This window comes from Ambystoma mexicanum, chromosome 9 (genome assembly GCF_040938575.1).
Source record: "Ambystoma mexicanum isolate Mex_15411 chromosome 9, UKY_AmexF1_1, whole genome shotgun sequence".
NCBI lineage: Eukaryota > Metazoa > Chordata > Amphibia > Caudata > Ambystomatidae > Ambystoma > Ambystoma mexicanum.
This window is the reverse complement of record NC_090931.1, coordinates 1,299,301,199-1,299,324,444: the sequence shown is the minus strand read 5'-3', so window position 1 is coordinate 1,299,324,444 and position 23,246 is coordinate 1,299,301,199. Positions and strand designations below refer to the sequence as shown.

The window sequence follows — 23,246 nt, the reverse complement described above, 5'->3', positions numbered from 1 at the left end:
CCCCCCCCCCCAACCCATCCATTTAGTTCGAGGCTGTGCTGCGGCACACGAAGAGTTAATGGCCGTGCGGCCCTGATTGGCAGCTGTGGGCGGAGAATTCGCATCCAGTCTCAGCGCCTTTCTTAATGGGAGCTGAAAGTTTCCTTGCAGAAGCTCGCGGGACGGATAGGGAACTTGGGGGCAGCGGCTTACTGGGGGGAGCACTGATGCCAGGGTCAAACAGACGCTGCCCCTCCCCCTACCCCCCCGTCCCTCCTTTAAGCAGGCTGGGTAGCTATCCCCGGACAGGACTCTAATCCTCTTAACCTGTCAGCCAGAAAGCCACAGAGACAGAGTTCGCGGAGCTGCTCCTACGGTCTGGGTAGGACCGTGCAGCCCGGTCCCTGCCTCCGACCCCAGAGTGGGGCACGCTGCACAGGTCGCAGACAGAACGAGCCCGGATTCCTGCCCCAGCGAGGATCACCCTCCACGGAACCACCGGTGGCACGGGCCGGTACAGTCGGAGCCCGGTTTCCTACCTCCGAGTGGGGCACGCTGCACAGGTCCCAGGCAGACCGGCCTGGGATCCCAGCCCCAGGGTCTCCTCCTCTGGGAGGGGGTGATGACACGGGACAGCGCAGCCGGAGTCTAGCTCTGCTCTGCAGAGGAGAACACGCGGGGGAGGAGAACACGCGGGGGAGGGGGAGCGGATTCTGCAGCCGGGCCCCTACTGTGTGCACTGGATGTTTACCCGGGACTGTGCAGCCCCTATTCTGCTGTGTGACCGGAGATTCTAGAACCTGGCCGGGCCGTGGAAACTCGCACTGGCTAGTCTGCCACTGCTGTGCCACTGGATGATAGAGAAGAGGCCACTGCCCCCTGCTGCGGACACCTTCACTGCTGAAGACTGAATAGGGCAGTGTAGAGCGAAACTGCCTACCTAAGACTGGGCAGGACTTTTGCCGGACCACTGCTGCCTGTCATTGGATGGTCTGACATCACAGAACCAGACAGGACGAGCTGCGCCTCACTTAATCTCCCGCTCCTCGCCCCCTTGCTGCAGGACTGCCCCACGAAGGATCACGCTGCACAGCGGGGCGCCTGCTCTGGCAATCCTACTGCCTCCGAATGGGTGGGACTGAGTAGGCGGACCCCTGCTGCCTTCCGGAGGTTGGGCAGGAAGGAGCGCCCGCTCGGACCCTTGCCCCCTGGGATGCTAAAGCTGCCGTTTCCATGGAACTCGCGGGAGCTTCCTCTCCCGGGCGTTTGTGATTTCGCCCTGCGCTGGTTCAGCGGTGGAGACGAGGACTGGGGCCGGACCCCCCTGCCTATGCAGCCGTAAACCACCGCCTCCTTCTCGGAGCTAGGACATCACTGAGCCCGAACCGGTCACCATGCAGCGGGGTAGCAATCTGGCCTGGCACCTTGCCACTTTCCTGCTACTCGCCCTGCAGCACCTTGCCACAGGTAGGTGGGCATCGGATATGTGTGTGCGTGCGTATTATAGTACTCCAGCTATCACACTACACCCAACGCTGCTGCAGACGTCTCCCCAAATACATAATACAATGTTTGACACACTAACATTCGTTTAGGCAGCGAGACATCGGCCATTGCTTGCTTACTATCAGGGCTTTAAGTGGAGGGCTTTAAGTGGGCAGATACTTGTCGGTACTGAGTACCTGCAATTTTTTTTATTCGAATGACATAGAACCGGTACTTCTCACATGGACCCGATACATTTATTAGGGCCTAATACACAGAAACGTTTTATAATGGCAAGCACCCATTGGAAAACGCTCTGTGAATCAGGGCCTTAATGTTAGCGTACTGGCACTTGTCAACAGTAAGCAGGCACTTTGGGATCGTGTGTGCCTTTAGTTATGTATTTCCATTTTAAGCACTGCTAATTATTTGTCAATGCACATTTGGGATATCGTCCGTCCAAGTTTAGTGATGCAGCTCCAAGAAGTTGCATACGTTTTAGAAGACGGCGCAAAAACCACTCATATCCCGAGTACAGCGGTGGGCTGTGTGGACTTTCACTGTTATTACGGTGCCTCCGTTCTCCTTTTTTTTTTTTTTTTTTTTTTTTTTTTTTTTTAATAAACTGTGTTGTCTGGTACCAAGCATTCACTTAAAAAATACCAGCACACCCTCGCCACCAGAGAGGGCATCAACATCCTTTACAAATCCAGTGGCAACACATCTTTCAGGAAGAAGGGCGCACTGGAGAAGATGCTCTTGCTCTGGAGCCAGCGTCCCTAAGGGGCCGAGTACCTGTTCAGGAGATATGGAGCTGGAGCAGGGAGAGACTCTGGACGGGACGAGAACGGAAGTGGCTTTAATCCACACATCATATAACCACCAGGACATGCGCTCACTTGGGTGTTATCACATTAGCACAGACCAAGAAGCGACCCAAACAGTGACTACGTTTTCCCCCGGAGAAATGGTAGGCTCAGCCTCGGTGCCATTGAACGCCAATGACATTTTAAAACTGTCCGCGAGCTAAAGAGCGAAGATGTGCCAGGGCGTCCTTCATTTAGATGCCAATGGGTAAGGATTGGCGCTCCCTGCTGAGATAGGGTTATGGAATTAGGACAGGGGGCGGGGCTTTCTTTCTAAAACAATCGGGAGGGAGACCCAGATGGACAAGAGACCGCATTCTGATGTAAATGCCCCCCCTCCCACACTTTCTCTCAGCTCCAAACAGCGGAGACAACTGCTAGAAAGCAGACTTGGTTACGAGCCTGAAGTGTTCACTCGATTCCATTACAATCGGCATTGTGTTGCTGTCTCTTCAAATTCATTCTAGCATGCTAGAAATTCGCTTTACCGCCTGACCCACGAAAGGCCGAACAGTTTTGCGGATTATAGCAACCGAGGTTACCCTTGTGGTACCTTCCCTTTGCGCCAGATGCCTTGAGCACACGCGTTCACCCGCTGAGCTATCTAACCGGCCGCCTCCAGGCTTTGTTTATGCCGAGACAGCCCTGCACGCGTTGAAAGCAGCCCTGGCTTTTCATGGGCTGCAGGGCGGAGCTGAGACGTCAGTGATGGGAACCAGCAGGAAAGGGTCCTGTTTGTGTGGCACGAGACCAGCCACCTGCATCCATCGGAGTTGCCCTACGCAGCTGCCAGAGTAGCGCCGGCAACTCCTCAACAAACAGACGTAAACGCAAGGAGTTGGTTCCAGAGGGTACGCGCTAAAGTTTGTTTTCGAGTAGGTCCGAGGACTGAGCGGGGAAGCGGAGCTGGGCACAGAGTTCCCGTTAAATGTCTTCGAGTAAACAGACATTGATGGAAACGTAAGCGAGCCACGGGCCCCAAATGCCACAGCCCACGGTGTAAACAGAGATACGAACGGACGTAAGCACCCAAAAGCCACGGTCCACGTTGTAAACAGAGTTACGAACTGACGTAAGCCACTGGCCCCAAATGCCACGGTCCACGGTGTAAACAAAGTTAAGAACGGACATTTGTCACCTTGCTCTATTTCCGTAGAGTAGTTTCCAGTCCTGGCGCTGTAGCCCGCAGCAGTTTGCGTGCCGGGACTTGCCGGTTCGTGTTTTCAATTGTTTGTGTGAGTCAGGGCTGCACATCCCCTGTTAGATTAAAAAAAAAAAGACACTTCTGGATCAAGCCGGGTTTGTTGACAGTGGGCCAATTGGCAGTGCCGTCTAGCGCACCCATATCAACTGTGCGTATATCTTGCAATCACAAATGTCCTCATAATGAGGACCTACCAAACCTTTGCAAAACAGAGAAGCGATGGCTGGAAGGTTTCCAGTGTATCACAACCACTAGCATTGCCATTGGCAAGTCTCCAGAGCAGTTTTTCATCCTCCGGTGTCACTGCAGTATGGCAAAGACCATGCAAATCAAGCCTGGTCACACCCCAAAACCCTGGTTAGGTGTGTGAGCATGTGTGGGGTAGTACTTACCCCGGGGTAGTACTTAACCGCAAATCAACATGCTAAATTGCCCATATATGGAAAGTGGGCCTCTCTCACCTAGACGCTTTCATCTCATGCTGGCTTTTCAGAGCAGTGTTTTGGATTCTGGGACTTGTAGTTCACCCCCCCCCACACTCTAGTATTGTTCTGACCTAAACGTGTCTGCATGAAACGCACTGTTAGCGGATAAATTAAGAATCGCTGCCACTTAAATGTAGCCCTTGTGTGAAACCAGTAAACAAGCTTTATATCTTTGTTGTGGGGGGGGGGGGTGGGGGGGGGGGTTAGGTCTAACTCGGAATTGGAGCAGCCATTTATATTTTGGCCAATGATCGTTATAAATGCTCAACTTTTCCACATTTTTATGAGTGTTCCTTTTTACCCCTCTTTCCTGGTCACAGGATCAGTGGAGTCTCCAGGAATGAAATGTATGGGTGTGGGGCAGAGAAGGGGCCACAGGTAAATGGCGAGGGGGGGTGTGTGGGGGGAGCTACAAATGGCCGATGTGAAGGTTTTTCCCAAATTGACATGGGCGAAGTAGTCCAAAGTGAACCTGGGGGTGGTAAAATGGTGCATTTCTGCAGCACAATGTTTGGGGAAAGTTGAATCAAAAGGCATTTACATGCAACTTTAGTAAAATACACATATTGTATTACTTCTGATGCCAGGGTGTCAACTGTAAGAGCAATGCCAATTATGCAGCAAGGCCAGTATACATTTGTGCCAGAATATCATGCAGGGCACAGCATTGAGTTTGGAAGTGCCAGAATATTTCAGAATTAGTTGCAATGCGTTGCCACCAAAATGCCAGGTTCCTTCAAAGTTTACCTTATTGTGGCTCAAATGCTGCAGGGTGCTGTCAATTCATGGCGACCCATGTTGCACAGTTACACAGAGTTGCTAATAAAGGTGCCAACCTGGCTGGGGAAATGCTAAATATGTCATGGTTTTTCTAAAAACTGCAATGTGCCAACCTGCCAGTTAAGCATAGCCTTGCACATTTCAAACAACTCTACTTAATCAGTCAACAGTGCCATGCCATCCTTGCCAACCCAGCCCATTTATGATCTTGTTCAGATGAAAGTGCAGGGTCAAATCGCCATTTTTGCCTGGTGAGCCACCATATGTAATGTGTAGTCTTGCAGGTGCTGCAACAATATGCCAACTGTAAGCGATATTCAATCAACATTACAGCTAAGTCAATGCCTAGTCTGGGATGCTGAGGAAAACCCTTATTGATGTATTTTTATAATCAGTTCAGTACTCTGGATGACAACCCTTGTATAACACCCCCCTCTTAGAATCCCCCTGACCCCACTGAGCCAAGAAGTAAGTTTGTTTTGCAAATTAAAAGGTTTATTTGAAAAATTAAACAATATATATGTCACACTTTTATAACAAATTAATATCTGATAGTACACTTAGACATATGATGTGGATACACAATGAGTAATGTTACAGTGGTACACTTTATTACTTAGGAGTAGTATAGAGGATGAGGACGCTGAAATGCTTTATGGTTTCAAGGAAATGCAAGGTGGAATAAATGCAGTACAGCAAATAAACTTGATATGGTTTCACAAGAGATAATATGTTCACTTTTCCCCTGGTGGCAATTCACCCCCCCTATATGCAATGCAAGGAGATGGAAGTAACACACCCAGTCTTCAGGAATACAATCAAATACAATACGGAACTCAGTTCCCCCCCAGCAAGCTTAGAGGAAACAGGTAGACGTTTGAAACACAGGCCCAAAATGGTTTTAAATGTGATGGCAATGGATGGGAAAATGTGCTAACTGATTTTAATTCCCTCTAGAGATTCAGGGTGAGTGAGAGATGCTTGTTGGTATTAGTTCAGGCTCACTTTATCAATGCTCTATGAGTTATTACCAGGTTGCAAACAGATTTTAACAAAGGAAAGAATGGAGCTGCTATTTTGACAAGTGGAGAAATTGAGCCAAATCGCAAATCGCGGTAAATGTCGCGAGTGCGTAAATCGCGATTGCAGAAAAAGTATAGGGAGTATGAAGTCGGTTCCAGAGCTACGGACGATTTAATAAAGGTAGATTTTCGGATTTAAAGTAAAACTCAAAATGACAGGTGACGGCTTGCAGCCGCAGAATTGACAGGTGACAACAGTTGTGCAGCTTTAAAAATGACAGATGACATGATTTCTAGGAGGCAGTTCTACTTAGGTTAAAATAGCTTGAATTAGATTATTTTAACTAAGAGATTGGTTCTGCTAGGTACTCACAATATAAATTTGAACTAGGCCTCGTCACGGATCTGGACAACACGTCCGGCGGCGGTTCTGTCTGCTCGGCGGGTCAATCAGGCACTGGTTCTGCTCACAGCGATCCGGATCTCTGGTTCTGCTCACAGCGGTCTGGGTCAGCTCTGCTCTGCTGGTCTAGCCTCTCTGGATACAGTGGCCTCTGGTTCTGGATACTGCTCTGCTTTCCGGATCCAGTGGATTCTGGATGTAACACTGCTTTCTGGGTACTGGCAAAAGTTCTTGGCACATAATTCAAACAGCTCGCCCGGCTGTGGAATAGTTTGCATATGATTTTAAGGATACTGAGGCCTGCTGAGAAGAGTTCTCAGTTTGTGGGTTTAGGCCCTTGCTTTAAGTTCTGAAGTAAAGTTCTGGTCTTTGGAGATTGATGGATGTGAAATCTGGAGTCTCCCGGCAGAGCGTCCCGCAGAAAATGGAATTGAATGTCTCCACCTGTCCCAGCAGTCTCTTTTTATGTGTTTTGAAAATGGGTGTGTGCCTGGGCCTAGCTAAGCCTGCCCCTCTCTACTTGTCATTGGCCCAATTCTCCCCTCTCCCATGATTGGGGGAAGGAAATGGATTGTCATCATGATGAGGTCTGTTTATGGGTCAGAGGATCCTCCCCTGGTCAATTTGCCCACAAATCTATATTTGATTCAAATACATATTTCCCAGATACACAATTTGTTGAAATTACATGTACACATTATATATTCCTTATGGTCCATGCTTGTCCGCCTCTGATCTTCCTGGGGGCTTGCATTCAAAAATGACAACATTTTGCGCTTTTTGACTGGTTTACCAATATCGGACATTTACCAAAAATTACACACATGTGCGCAAGGGGTATGGACATTAATTGATGAAGTGTCAGATTTTTAACATGCAGAAATTTGGAGTAAGACCCTATTTTCCGCTAGCAACCCCACAGAATACACCACAGGGTCCTAACGCCTCTTAAAACGTGCACAGAAAAATCACAAGAATAATGATATTACTTATATAATTTTGACCAGTCCGCACTATGAGTTATCTATCTTTTTAACTTATGCCCTGGTCAAAAAGGGGTGTGGCTTCCCACATCACATGGTGGAAGAACTGGTTTATATACTTCCCCCAAGCTGAGCTGGCTCTCACAGGCACTTCTCCTCCCACTTTTCCCAAGAGGAAGCCACTTTACGGCCCCCCAATATAACATTTGCCTGAGTCCATTGTTCAGTTTCCTGCAGTGCCCCTCCCCTAATCTAATCAGAGAGGTGTCAACTCCTTTTGGTGGGGAAGCAGGATGCAGCTAGGCCTGGGAAGAGTGGCTGAGCAGGTTTCTCCTGTCGGGGGTAGTTGTCAGGCAGAATTCACCTAAATGTCACTTTAGTTCCCAGTTTAAATCAAACTTACAATTTTTACATATACATTAAATAATTACTTCCTTCAAGTCATTTCAGAATATAGTTTTACATTGTGTCCACCTCTTAGCAAGTCTTTCCTTGGCCTGGTTTGAGTTCCTCTGTTCAGTTTTACACAAAAGTCTGTTGGTTTTAAAACGCCGGCTTTCTGATAGTGGTGAGTACCGGTATTGCAACCATTTTTGGGATTAAGAAAATGAATTCCCCACAGTTCTGAGTTGCTTTTTGGCAATCAGCATTGCCATTCCCAATGGTTTCAGGCTACTGTGTGTGTTGCCCAATGGTGGTTTTAGGCAGTGCCCTCCTGTGCTCACAACATAGGCAAAAATGGGTGGCAGCCTATTCTTCATGTTTTCCCTGTGCACTCTCTGGGGAGTGCTGGCCATCAAGATGTTTTCCATGCCAGTACTGCACAGTTTTATGGTAGGGCTTGGATGCATGGGTAAAAACATCCCACACAACTGCAGGTTCAAATGCCCCAATCCATAAATGTATGGTTGGCAGTGTCACCATATGTAAGGTATAGCCCCAGAGTCAAAACTCAAATGACCCAACATCGACACCTTCCAGATCAGAAGTCCCATACCTGGCATCCTGCCCCCCCCACCACTCAGAAAACAAGCACAATACCTGGCATCCTGCCCCCCCACCACTCAGAAAACAAGCCCCATACCTGAAATCCTGCCCCCACCACTCAGAAAACAAGCACCATACCTGGCATCCTGCCTCCCCCCACCACTCAGAAAACAAGTCCCATACCTGGCATCCTGGCCACCCACCACTCAGAAAACAAGCCCCATACCTGGCATCCTGCCCCCCCCACCACTCAGAAAACAAGCACCATACCTGGCATCCTGCCCCCCACCACTCAGAAAACAAGCCCCATACCTGGCATCCTGGCCACCCACCATCGAGAGCACACAGACAATGCATGTCACCCTGTTCTCCACACCAATTCTGCAAGCCCTCTACCCAGAGCATAAGCCTCATACCTGGCACACTGCCAACCCACCAACCACACTACGAGCCCCATACCTGCCATCCTGGCCCCCCCACCATCGAGAACACAAAGGCAATGCCTGTCATCCTGTTCTCTACACCAAGAGCATAAGCCCCATACCTGGCACCCTGCCAACCCACAAACCACACCACAAGCCCCATACCTCGAAACACTTGTGTATAGGCGCGTTATAAATGCCATATCATATATCATATCATACCTGGCATACTGTCCCCTACCACCAAGACTGCAAGCCCCTATACCTGGCATCCTGGCACCCCACCACTCAGAAAACAAGCACCATTCCTGGCACCCCCCCACTCAGAAAACAAGCCCCATACCTGGCACCCTGCCCCCCCACCACTCAGAAAACAAGCCCAATAACTGGCATATTGTTCCCTACCACCAAGACTGCAAGCCCTATACCTGGCCCCGTGACCTCCAACAACCAGAGCAGAAGCCCCATACCTGGCTGCTGTTGGTCCCAAGTCATCAGCCCGGAAGTGCATTCGACTTCTGCTCTATGCTGGCTCTTCCAGAGAGGCAGCAAGCACAGCAACCCATGCCTACACCTGCTTCTTGGGGAGGTGGGGGTACACTGGGGGCACAACATGTTTTAGGGGAGGCTGGTGCACCCCTGATCCCACCCAAGAGACGTCACAGCACAGGATTTCCTGATCTTATCTGTGCAGCCTGTTTTGCAGTTCTACTTTTTGGAACCAGGAGAGAAGCAGACATCCTTCTGTTTTTTTTGGAGGGTGAACCCGAAACTTAAGACCACAGATTAAAGTACACAACAGTTTCCTGCAGAAAGCTGAGAATCTAAAGCAGCAGTCTGTAACCTTTGTCTCTCCAGAGGTTTTAGACTACAATTCCCATCACCCCTATACATCATGGTCAATGGTGAGTGATCATTGGAGTTGCAGTCCAAACCTCTGAGGAGCCACAGGTTTCAGGCTCCTGATCTAAGCACTACATTAGTAAGGTTAGTAGATTACTTCACATCGTTCCGGGCACCACCCCCCAGTTTTATGGGCGTCAATTTTTCCAGCAGTTGCATTCTAGGATTGTAGTCTTGGGGAAACTTTAATTGAATATAATTGACTTATTCTATTCTATTTTGGGCTGTGCAAGTTACCCCTTTCCCGGCAAAGGCTCCCCAACCTGTCACCAAATCGGAGCACACTTGCACCCCCACTGCCCAATTAGAGCTTCTTCTCGCTCTCCTTGCAGATTGGAACATTCCAGGGACTGCTTGCTTGGTGACCATTCCAGACTATATGGAATCATCCACTCCTATATAGTGACTTCCAAAGATCATTGCTAATTTGCAACTGACATTGATGTAGTCTTTTCGTCATGTCTTTTGCTCCAATAGTGGAAAGGGGCTGACGCCCATGTCATTTTCAGTGGTGATGAAACATTGCATCAGATACGCGCATCACTTTATGATTCCAGTGGTGTGGCGGAGAGACACATCTCTACGTTTCTTTTGGATGTTTTCGTGTTCAAGGTCGCTTTTGGGTTCCAGGGGTCTTATGTTTCCAGTCTTAAAAGCCACAAGTTATGCTTCATGAATAATGTCTAAAAAAGAATAACCGCCTTTGCCAGGCCGGGCACGCGCATGAATCCTCCAAACCCAGACGCAGTAGCACGCAGGAGGGAAGCGAGGGAGGCCAAAACAGGAAACGGAAGATAACTGTGGCAGAATCCATTGTCCTGCATAGGATGCCTTTTGGAAGGGTTTGTCCTTGACCATTGCAGAAGTGTTCTGCATGCAGCATATGCATGGGATTGGGGAACACCACGTGCAGATGGGAAATTGCAGAGGATTGTTGTGCCACCCAGGGCTTTAAGTGTGCCGGGGTTAGCCAGGGCCAAGCAATGGCAGTTTCTGAGATGGGCTCCGAGCCGGAGCTCTGCCGGGGCTCATCCCAGCTAGCCCCAGCCACGCCAACCTCTCGGGCAGCTGTTTAGCCGAGCATTGCCTTTTCTTTTTTCTAATCTGAAATGCTGACACCTGCAGGCAGCCGTGTAACCGAGCAGCACTTCAGCTAAACCTTCTGCGTGATGTCTCTTTATTCTGAAACAGGAGGAGGGCGGGGTTGGATAGCCTCTGCTTTTGGTTCTGAGTAAAGAGCTAACGTGCAGCAGGAAGTCCATTAACTGTGCTTTGTTAAAGGGCTTTCAATGCGTCTTAGCTCTTTACTCAGAAACAAAAGGAGAGTCTGGCCAACCCAGCCCTCCACCTGTTTCGAAAATAAAGAGACATCATGCAGCAGGCAACCCATTGCATTCAAGGAGCTGTGTGGTCAAAGGGTTGCCTGGGAGGATCAGCGAACCCCGTAGGCATTTCTATAACCACAGCCTTTTGAATGCAAGGGCTGGTGGCGGGGCTCCTGGGGGTGTGGCCTAAGTACTCTTACTTAGACCACGCCCCCTAATGAAACACCCCCCCACCCAATTTACCACCTCACTTAAAGCACTGGTCCCACCTGAACCTTAGCACTCATGCCAGTACACTGACTTCTAATGTTAACCTGTCCCTTCGCTCACCCTTTGTTCACATCACAGCTGCCAATTGGCCTCATGTCATGAATGACACCTTGTGTCGGGCCTGTTTTTTTCCCATTGCATGCTGTGACCTGTAGTTTTATGTTTTCTATTGTATGGTCCTGTAAGTCCCAGCATGCAAAGTTAAATACCAGCACTGGCTCAAAGCGTCAAATGTGACATGGGACTAGGTGACGGCCATGCTGCATGGATCAAGGGGATTCTAAAACAAGAGTTTGGACAGCCTTTCATTGGCATCAAATTAAATTAGGAGTTTTCCATTTCTGAGGGAGAGTATTCTGCAGGCCAGACTCCATTGGTCTGGGACCTACACTGTCATAATGTCGAGTTCCAATGGGTTGAGGGAGGTGGGGTCAAAGCAAAAAAGGTCGGACTAAGTCAAAATAAAAAGAAAAAAATATATATATAAACTAGTTCACTGAGCAAGTGATTGAAAGCAGGTGCCCTCTACAATAGCCCTCGACGGGAGCTTGCTCTCTCTCTCTAATCAGACCTTGACTTCCAGACCACCTCTTCAAAAAGACCAGAGCAATTGCTACGGCCCCACCTTAGCGCACATGTCTCCGCAAGGGGCAACAGGAGAAGAAAGAACAGTTATTTTTCTTCCCAAGAAAAGAAGCAGACCCTTGATCACAAGGCGCACCAGTCTTGTGCACACTACTGTAGGAGCAGCAGAAAGCCGCTATCACTGGAATGGATTTTTAAGTACTGCTTTTGACCTGTGAAACAATAATAGATAGTTTGAAGTACTCATGTAACTTCCGATGATAAGTTTGCCTTTTTTGAAGAAGATGGCATGTCTCCCTCAAGTCTCTAATGAGGCCAATGATTGGACTCACAGAGACCGGAGGGCGGCATCCACGGGAAACCCTCCGGGGGGAAAAAAACCCATCTGTGAGATGCCGTCACGGAGTCCCAGGACTTTTGTGGATATGCAGGTAAGACTTCTGTTATTTCGATTCAGCAGTAGCAGCCCCGGCAGCAATGGAGAGTAGCCGAATACCTTTCCGTAATCCGCGGCAGCGATCCGCAACAAGGAAGGGGGAAGGTAGCTTCCAAATTGGAACCGCAAGAAGGTAAGCGGAAGGCAGCAAAGGAGAAACGGGAGTAGCGCGGTACCAGAGCACCGAGAGGGAAGAGCAGGGAGCACAGAGGGGAGCGCAGGAAAGGGGATGATATAATGGAGGAGACAAAGTAAGAAAATAAGTAATCAGTGGAGCGTAGCGTAGGAGCAAGCAAAGTAGCAAGTAGCGACGCACCTACCCAAAGCTGCAGAAGGAACTAAGTAGCTCCGGATAGATGGCGATCGCCATCTTGAAAAGAACTAGACCGCTGCGCTGGAGTTCGAAGAACGGAACAAAAAAGGTGCCATCTTGGTTTCTTCTGAGAATACGTGGGATGCTTCTTGCACTGCATCCATAAGGATCTCGTAGTGGTTCTGACAACCTGAGAATTTGGGAAGCTTTGCCCCAGTATGAGATGCCTCGTGTGCCTTATCCCGATGCCTGCAGCTGTGTTCGGTGGGGCATAGTCACGTGCCATGTCTTTTCGATTTGGGCTTGTAATGCAGGGATTAAATCGTGTCAGCCTGCACTCTGTGATATGTGGGGCTGATATGACATTTGTCAGTGCAGCATACTTGTCAAGATCTGAGGTGCACGTGGATTAGAATACCTCCGTCCCCAAGTACCAGTCAGAGAAGAATAAAATCACTCGCTAACCGGTTATTGGGGCCACAGGTAGTAGGAACAGGAAACACTGGGTCCCGGATGGCTGTGGGGTTGACCGTTTACCACTCTAAACCTAACTGTTCCCCCTGAGGATGATGAAGATGTGGAAAAGATGTGAAACACCTCTATGTAATCAGGGTCCACTGTGATGTTTCAGATGCAGCTAGTGCTTGAACAAAATTTGACAAAGCGTTTGGTGCTTGATACTTGGGTCCAAGAAATGCCAAGGCAGAAGGACAGAGAACAAAAACAATCCAGTGTGCAATTCTAAAATCACAGCAGTTCAGGTAGGCAGTCCAATCGGGTACCAGATCCGATGAGGGCAAATCCAAAGAATAGCCCAGAGCCAAAAAACGAGGTCCAAGTCCAGGGATCAAGAGATAACGTGGTTTAGAAGACAGAAGTCGCCAATCGCCGTCTGAACAGCTGAGAAGCACTGACCGAATGAATCGTGCTCCTTTATATTCAATGACTTCCTGATCACGTGACCATTGTTTCCTGGTCACTTGATCGCCCTTTCTTACGGCCCAGTGTCACGTGACCGCTGTGCATAACTGCTGCATGAGTAAAGATTAACCGCATGAGGGGTCACGTGAGCGGCTGGGAAATGGGCAGGACCACATCGAGATCGAAACTGCCATGGTCGCCTCCAAAACCGTTGAAGCCAAAAGCGCCACGACAAGCGGGAGGCTGCAGGTCGCCGGGCAGGGCTGGCAGCAGAAGACAAGTGCGGTCTGTGTGCAGGCGTGGGTACAGATGGCACATGCAACCCGTGCTGCTGCGAAACCGGACTTCCTGTGCGCAGTCCCGTCGGCACTCTAGGGAATCGCACCGTGACAATACTGGAGTCATGTAAACTGGGCACTTACTTGGAATGCCAAGATTACCGGAAATGTCAAACTGGTAGTTTACAAGGAACATACTGGAAAATGTCATGACATGACATATCCTGATTTGACAACCTGTCATGATTTAGCATGAGACTTTGTGACATGAGCTGTATTGTGACATATGCATCATGACATATTCTGACATGGGATATCATGGTAGGACGCAGGACACTGGATCACATTCAGGGAGACGATGAATTTTACTTCATGGTTTTACCCGAAGTGTTATTTGAAGGAATGTTTTTAACACACATGAACACTTCTTGGGGTCCACTTTTTCAGCGTGGAGACTTATAGTTCTGGTACCATTTAATGGGTGGCCTCAGAGAACAATTTTCACAAAAGACTCCTCATAATATATGTGGGCTTCTGTCCTTAGGCGTGGGGTGTATGGATCTGCTACCCATTTAGGGGTTAGGGGTTTTGTGTTTCAGAGGTGCTCGGGCCACATTTCAGAGAGGAACTGTTTGCATGGGTCGTTAGACCTTTTTTCTTTTATTGACCATTGTAAGAAGTGTGTGGTCCCCGAGTCGTAAGTCACTTGGTGATTGTTAAAAAAACAAAGATTTTTTAAAATCAAGGAACTTCTTCCACAGCACAATGTTGTATGGTCTAGTTCACAGGGTATCCCTGGTTGGTTATTGGGATATCCTTGGTTAAAAGGTGGTCGACCGGTTTCGATGATTGCTAGTTATCTTCTTCAGGACCGTGGTTTATATGCTTGTCTCGGTGAGATCAAGGGTTGAGGGAGATCAGGGGGACCATCATCCCATCTACCTAAGAGAAAGAAAACCAAAAAGGGGTTTTGAATCTGGAGGTCACTGTAAGTCATTTACTCTATCTTATTCAAGGGTGGTTTCTAGTTATTTATAGAACAAACTTAGTTAAATTAACATTAAGAATATCTGAACAGTCTTTTCTTGGGCACATGGCTTATCGGCCAACTCTTAGTAACCCACTAGTTACGGGATGGGCAGCCGGGCACACACCAGTGCTCCGACTGCAGGCCACCCTCTGCAGGGCTGCTATCTTTAACAAAAGAGAGTGCGCAAACTTAGTTTCTCCTCGGTACGCGCACGTCCTATGGCAGAACTATTCAGAGCGGCCCTTGAATACAACATAACAGAGCTCATAGTGGGCATGTCCTGACACATCCCTTACCTTGGTGTCTTACAGGATCTAGGAGACGCACTACGACAGCCGTACACTTCAGATACTCGGCTGGCAGCATCCACACGCCAGAGCTGCAATAAGGTAACATCAAGCAGTGAATGCCACAAAATAGTCTCGAGTGGCCAAAAAAAGACTGTTCAGATATTCGTAATGTTAGTTAACTAAGTTTGTTCTATACATAACTAGAAACCACCCTTGAATAAGATAGAGTAAATGACTTACAGTGACCTCCAGATTCAAAAACCCTTTTTGGTTTTCTTTCGCTTAGGTAGTTGGGATGATGATCCCCCTCTGATCCCCCCTCAACCCTTGATCTCACCGGGACAAGCATGTAAACCACGGTCCTGAAGAAGATGATAACTAGCAATCATCGAAACCAGTCGACCACCTTTTAACCAAGGATATCCCAATAACCAACCAGGGATACCCTGTGAATTAGACCATACAACATTGTGCTGTGGAAGAAGTTCCTTGTTTTTAAAAATCTTTGTTAAAAAAACAATCACCAAGTGATTTACGACTCAGGGAACCACACACTTCTTACGAAGGTCAATAAAAGAAAAAAGGTCTAACGACCCATGCAAACAGTTCCTCTCTGAAATGTGGCCCGAGCCCTGCTGAAACACAAAACCCCTAACCCCTAAATGGGTAGCAGATCCATACATCCCACCCCTAAGGACAGAAGCTCACATATATTATGAGGAATCTTCTGTGAAAATTGTTCTCTGAGGCCACCCATTAAATGGTACCAGAACAACTATCGGTCTCCACGCTGAAAAAGTGGACCCCAAGAAGTGTTCATGTGTGTTAAAAAGGATGCAGGACACGACAGATTACCACATGGCTGATCATCTGCCATGAAATGTCAAGGAAGAACATTTCTGATATACAAGGGTTGCCAGAACTTTGCATCCAAGACTACATTTGTGGCAGCCTTGAATTGCTGGTTGTAGAGCCGGCGCAAAGAGCAGATTTACTCTGTTCTTAGCATGGGAACAATAAAAGGCTTTAGAGAGCTTTATGGCTGGGCAATGACTGCATGTTCAGCTGCTCAGAACCATTCTCCGCAAGCATGTTCCCGTGCTCATAAAAATTACGTCATCTGTTTCCAATTTTCCTTTTTTTGTAATAAATTCCCTGAGCCATTTCATCCAATGATTTATTCCATTGTAAACAACTGGAAGGGTCAGAGTTGGCACGTGCTTCACAACATTAAGTTCTTTCCTCGTGGTCCAGATCGTTTTCATATCGGTTACATGGATAAACAGAGATTTTACATGCTTGTGAGAAAATATGCAAAACAATGAAAAACATGGTCGCTGTTACCTGGAATTCCAATGTAGCAGCATTTCTCTCTGCTCCTTATCACTGCAAGCAAGCTCTCTGCTGAGGCACGATGGGGGATCAGGCCAAAAGAAAACGGTGAACATAGGAGACAGACTCATTCGATAGGAGTCGGACTCCTCTGACTGAGTCTCTCACCCTCACCACTGAAAATGTTCCTTTGGTCTCCTCTTTTTGTAATTGTTTAACCACAAGAGTCAAACAGTACATTGGTAGTATGCAAAGGCCGTATGTGTGCCTTGAATGACAACTTGGTAAGTCCATAACGCATATCTTGCAGCATAATGATGCACAGTTGAATTGTGCTGGAACTTCCAGTGGTGCTAAACCAAGCCATATTTAGCCACTTCTCTGGCAGTTCAGCCCCCGCCCCTATCCCCACCCAGCCAGCATTTCATAATCGGACACTGCCTGGGATTGGCAGAAACTATCCGGATGCGCCCACCGCTGGTTGTAGCCTTGCTTCCCATTAGGGCCCTAGACCACCATAGGGATCCCTGGCCTCCCAACATTCTTGCACTGGCAACTGAAGGAAAATTAGCAAACCAGCTGGGGAAAGGCAGGTAAGGCCTGGCTCCATAACCAATAACTTAAAAGGCTGCACATATAAAAAAAATCTGGTATTCAGGTGACCCATATACATTAATTTCTCCCCAGGCCGGTCCTTTCAATTACATGTATCAGAACTTCTTGACACTTTTCTCGACAATCGCTAGGTTGGTCCGCTGGAAACCCAGTGTGAAACATCAACTTTTCCTTAGTCTGCATGGTAGTGGGTCCATCTTTAACAGTCTACGGCCCTCATTATAGGTTTGCCGGTATCCCGCTGATAATTCCGGTGATATACCGGCAAACCTTCCTTACCATCTCTGCTGCCCGGTATTACCAGGATATTATGGGTGGCGAGAGCCGGTAAGTTCCCATTTCCATGGAGTTTTAAAATACTCCATGGGAAGGGATTACCTGAATCGGCGGCGCTGTCAGTGATTCAGGCATTTATTTGCTGGTAGGGGCCTGAAGTCCTGGCAGATCAAGCCTGCTAGTTGATCGTGGCCCTCACCGGCAAACTTGAAGTGTGCTGTCTGGAAAAAATGGACCCATCCATGTACACACATGTTGTCCTGCATCCGCCCGCTGTCATCTGTGTTACCTATAAAAGACTTGCAGAAGCTCTCTTTTGACCACTTTCCAGGTCCACCTGCAACACAGTGGCTTCACTCGGGCTAGGCAGCTTCGGAGATGGAATTAGCCTCCAAGCAGAGTTTTCCATGATTTCTCAGAAATGGAGTTGCTCAACCAAGCCAGTTTTGTGGGTTCATTTGGCTAGTGTAATCTATTACAACTGCCACAAAGACGTCAATGTGAATCCTTTAATATTTCCGAGTCATTATTGCACAAGCCTGTCCTATCCTACTGTCTCTTGGGTTTCTCTTCCTGTGATCCAGCCTAATCCCTCCTATCATTTCTTAATAACAATTACAAATGAACAACATGTAGCAGTTTAATTAAGCATTCTATAATTTAACAATTTAAAAGACGAATGTAACTTCACAAAAATCTTGCAATTTTCAAAGGGAAACCGTGCACCCTGCAAATAGCGACCGTCAATACATGTTGATATACTTATACAATATCTATTTTTTTAGTTTTATAAGTCACTAACTAGCAGGCATGCTGCTTCAAAGCGCTTGGGTTGCCTCCAATTAATATGCTCCTACGGTCCTTATGGGAGATTGCTCAGTATATTCACGGCCTCTCACCTTCTCCTTTCTTCCCTGGACTCTCAAAACCTCTTTGTTCTAAATGTTGAGAATCTCTCCAACTTCCGGTGGCCTTTTCTTCGACCAGGTGTGCTGCAGTATTGTCTTCCCTCACACCTGGATTGATTTCCTACCCACGGCAGGGCATTTTGCCATTGGCCGGGAGACTGCTTTTCTTCCCAGGTCGCCCGCTCTTTAATGCCAGGGAACTCTCATGCATTGTACCTCTGACTGCTATTGCCTGTTAGTTCATTACCTTGTTTTCTGTTCTTGGAAACATCCCAAGAACCTTTTCCCGCACTAACTGGTGCTTCAGAGAGCGAACTATGAAGGAGTTTGAAGCAGGACTATGACGACAAAGAGGTACAAGGACAAAGGAGATGAACTGCGATGGAGAAGGACTAAGATAAAAGACCATTGTGATGAAGAAGGGCTATGATGAAGGACTGGAAGAAAGAATTATGAGCAGAAGGACACAAAAGTAATATATGTCGTAGCCAATCGATGTGGATAGCATTCCTACTTTGTTGCCAACCAAATATTCTGCTTCTCAACACCCTTTCTCATAACTCGCCTCTTGCTAACAATGTATTGTCCACAAGTTGGAGCAATAGCAACATTGTATGTGGCAAGATAAGCATCGTGGCACTGCTCAGTGAGGATGGTTGGCACCTTCCTGGGTCGGAGACTTGACCTAGTAACCATCTGACTCGCCTGTACTCGCGGCTACATGATGACACATGCCCACTCTTGGCAGCAGCGAGAATAGCTATTCTTTAGGGTTGGGTCATTACAGCAATAGTGAACAGCTGTAGAGGCCAATTGATTGCTAGCGGAAGTAGGTGTCCCACCTTTACTTAAGCCATACAGAAATATCCAGTTAATTTTACTACTGCTTTTTAAAGGATATTCTCTAATTCCTGGTAGCATGTATAAAAGACCACGGGGCGACCATGTTAGATGGAAATGGTTTCAAAGGTCAAACCTAGATGGTCCTTTTAAAAGAAGTCATATTCTATCTTCTACAAGAAGTTATCATTTTACACTAGGTAGATGTTAAACAATTTTTCAAAATGTTGCTTTCTCTTTATGTGTAGAGGATAAAATAATTAGATACAATTTTTAAAACAAACCTTTAATAAACCAATACATATGGAGTTTTACAATTAATTCTAGACCAAAATACAGAGGGGCTTCTGGCACTACAGGAAGAAGCATCCATTTTAAAACATTACATTCAAAATAATGGCAGTACAGCAATGGCAGGGAATGTGACCAATAGGGTGGCAAAGGGAAATGCCTTACAATTGTACTGCCTGTGTAATTCCTGAAATCGCCCCCCTTTGCCTAACACAGGGTTCGGTCTGTAGTACTGTCTGCGGGGATATCTCAAACTCGGGATCCCGAATATAGCATCATTTAAACTTGACCTATTGTTCTGTCCCTTTCCCCAAAAGAATGGCCCCCGACTCCATGTCCAAATAAAATGCTATTTTGTTTTTTTAAAGGAAAATGTCTGAGTGCAAGCTAATCCAGCGGGATTCTTAAAAATAAAGAAACTGCAGCCTGCTCTGTGCCCTCAAGCACACACAATGTATTGATTAGGAACAACACGTTCTTTCACAGGCTACATCGTGAAAATATGTACATAATAAAAAGTATTTTAGATTTTAACAGAAAAAAGGTCCCCCTCTCCCTCCAAGGCCAGCACAACACTTTGTTACTCAGACCTTTTGTGTTTTTAATCTTCTCCAAGTGGTTGCAATGTCTCGCAGTGATCAGGCTGGGGCCCTCTGCTACTTTTGGCAGCCATTGTGAGAATTCTATCATTTGTGACTCTGGATGTGAGATGCTGTGGCCGGTGTGTTGAATCTGTGAAGCAAGTCGTTTTATCAGGAGGTCTGGCATTTATTCCCCATCTCCCACTTTCCCAGGTATTTTCATGTAAGTGAAATAGGAGCATCAGTGGTTCGTCTGATGGATGCTGTCAGGAATTCTTGCTGATGCACAGGCCTGTGGGAGGGAGGCATGATCTGATATGATAGTTTATTTATATAGCGCCTATACACAATGTGTTTCATAGCGCTTCAAGGCAAGGGAGGGAACAAGGGAGAATACAATTGCATTCTTACTGGCCATGAACAGCAAGGATGTGAAGTTACTATCATACTCGGTCTGATGACATTTCAGTGCAAGTGCTAAGACATAGATAAGGAAGGGACGGGGAGAGTGGGAAGGAAATGGAAACAGACAGGTGACTACCGTACTAGGCCTGACGACATATATGGTAGAGCCGGAGATTAACAAAAGGTGAGGGAGAGGGGTGCAGAAAGGGAGGGGAGGAACAAAACAAGCGACTATCGTACTAGGCCTAACAACATTTCAGATAGTGCTGGAGGGGAAAGGGGGGAACAAGTAGTGGAGGCGGAGGGGACGAACAGGGTTGCTATCATACTAGGTCAAGTACATTTCTGATAGAGTAAGTGCATAGAAGAAAGTAAGCGGAGGAGATAGGAAAAGGGAGAAGAGGAGAGAACCGAGAGTGAGCAGTGAAAAAGTGGAGCAGCAAGAGGTGAGAGCGAATATAAGTTCAGAAGTCAGTAGTGCATGTAGATGAGCTGTGCAGTCACAGTTTCTGGGTGGGGGCCGTCTGGTAAAAGAAGGTCTTCCGCCCCATACCATAGTCTCCAGGGCACTTTCTCTATTGTGACCAAAATGCGATGCAAAGAACTGAACGTGATCTAGACCAAAGGCCCAGATCACTTGCCCAGGAAATCTGCCCGAGTGCTTTCTAAAGGAGGCAGATGCACGCAGCGGGATCCCCATAGACCGGACCTTAAAACACCCCTTGTGTGTGATTGGAAGATGAGCAGGAGGGGTCGAGAGTATGCCAGGATTGGAATCCTGACCATAGTCACACAGACTAAAAGTGTGATCAGGCACACCCACAATGTCCTCTGTGCCCAAGTAAAACCCTGTTATTCAGGAGTCCTCAGAAAACACAGAAACATATGAGTTTCACTGTTTAATTAAAGATAAGGGGAGAGGAGGAATGTCTGTCAGGCGAGGTAAAAATACATGGTCCTTCCAAGATTATACACTGTGTCAGGATAGGTCCAACAATACACTGTATGTCCTCTTCTAGAAAGCAAGATGCTGGAGTCCCTCAGCACGGTGTCTCGCTACGATGCTTGGGCGCACAGCGTTAAATTCGCTGGGCACCTCTTGTGTTCTTGATCGGTCTGGTCCACGCAGACGGATGATCACGGTTCTATGTTGGTGCTTTCTGGGACAGCGGCCATTGTATAACCTCTCTTATCCGCAGGAGCCTTGAGTGGGCAGTTGCGTAGAACCCCCTTCTTGGCTCAGGGGTGTTCTAGGCTTGGCTGTCACACCTTGGAAAATGTTATGTAATTATGCCCCCACCCCCCTCTGCCAGGGCCTGCTCCCTATCACCCCAGTCTGAGCCACTGCCTGTCTGCTCGTGTAGTGCTTGTCCTAGGGATCTAGCATTTCCACTCGCTCTGTCAACCTTGGTGGGGGGGGGGAGATGCAGCACCCATGACTCCCTTCAGAAACCTTTTGAGCACTCGCTACCTGGCTCTTGCCAACGGCTGTCCCCATGTTCTCAACTGACCTCCAGTTTTTAGCCTGTATTCTCCACCTGGGTTCTGAATCACTGTGGTTTATCTTGGTCACTGGCTCTAACCCCAGGTGACACGCTTCATCTAAATCCTTCAAATCCTCTTCCTCCACCTCATCCTCCTCACAATCTCTCCTCCCCCACACCCCCTCCCCCTCAGATATCTCCAAAAAACGAGTGGAGTGCTCGTCCCCTTTGTATTGTGTTTTATAAGATGAGTGTGGCAATAATGACCCTGATTAGCTTCCCCCGCTGGTTTCTGTACTTCTGATTGGTGCTGGGCCACGCGTGTCTCGCCCCCCCCCCCCTAGATGCTTGCCCCAAGGGTAGTTGCAAACGGTTGAAGTTTGGCCCTTTGCACTGGACCGACATGCTCGAATCAGGCAGGGTTAATATGGCGCTGTTCTATGCTGCCATCCTGCCTGCCTGGTTTATTGAATTTATTTGAATTATTTGCATTTTTTTAAAGCGCTCGCTCACAGAGCCTGGGGGCATCAAGGCGCTGTTACAGGAATATGTCTTAGTTACCTATTAACGCGCTTAATACCCAGAGGTTTCTAAGCGCGGACCCGGAGATCGAACCGGTATTGCTTCCTGTCATCTTGTTTCCAAGGCGAGCCCGTTGCCGCTGAGCTAACGTTGTCGCTCTGCTCCCTCATCTGTGACTGAATGGTGTGGTTTGCTAATGTGCGCTCAGCTTGAGTGCCTGACTGATGTCCCTTGTAAACGTTTAACTTTGGAGCCAGGTCTGTGATCCAGGTCGGCGTGTCTGTCTCTATACGTGTCACGTCTCGGGTATGAAGTCTCTGCTAGATGCCTCTTTTGCTAGCATTGCGTGAAAAGGGGCAGCTCCCGCGACCCCCCATTTACAGTCTCCAGCGGTCATGTCACTAATCGGGTGGACACAGTGACTTTGTTACTCCCCTGCTCACACAAACTACATGCACCTCAGGCATCGCATGTGCTGCATGTGGACACCCTCTAACCGACATACCCCTATATTTGGTGTCGGCTCAAATGGTCGAGCTCCAGTGCTGCCTAGGGGCAGAAACGCTGCTACATAGAGGAGAGACGAAGACCCGGGGCATTGGGAATCACAATATGTGTGTGCCATGTTTTGGCTGCAGTACTGATTGTGATTTGCTATTACTGCATATCCACCATTTTAGGACCCGGCTGTTCCTCTGTTCCTGTTCCCCGGTCCTATGTAAGCTACATGTGCACCGCTCAGCTTCCTGTGAGGTGTTGCCTGAAGGAGTGCATGGGTCCCCTCGGTTCCATGGGCTGGCGAGAGCCCCCTTACCCTGCAGACTTCTCAAGCCAAAGCAAACCACCATCCACCTCACGCACACTGCTCCCCAGTTCCAGTGTGGTCTGCTCCCAGGCCACCTTTCCAGAGCTCCCACACTGGAGCCTCAGCGGGGTTCCCGCTGCCTAGTCTTGGTCCCCTGCAGCTGGTGGGCCTCATTCGTATCATGTTCACGCTGGAAGACTGTGCCAGTGGGTAGATGGAC

General features: G+C 48.0%; 1 protein-coding gene across 1 annotated transcript in view; it reads left to right on the top strand.

The window, feature by feature from the left end:
* Window positions 1-329: 329 nt before the first annotated feature.
* ITGB5 (integrin subunit beta 5) overlaps window positions 330-23,246 on the top strand; it is a 702,124-nt gene continuing 679,207 nt past the window's right edge. The window contains exon 1 of the mRNA XM_069616658.1: window positions 330-1,446. Coding sequence (XP_069472759.1) covers window positions 1,374-1,446 — 73 coding nt within the window. The 5' untranslated portion in view covers window positions 330-1,373. The remainder of the gene's footprint in view (window positions 1,447-23,246) is intronic.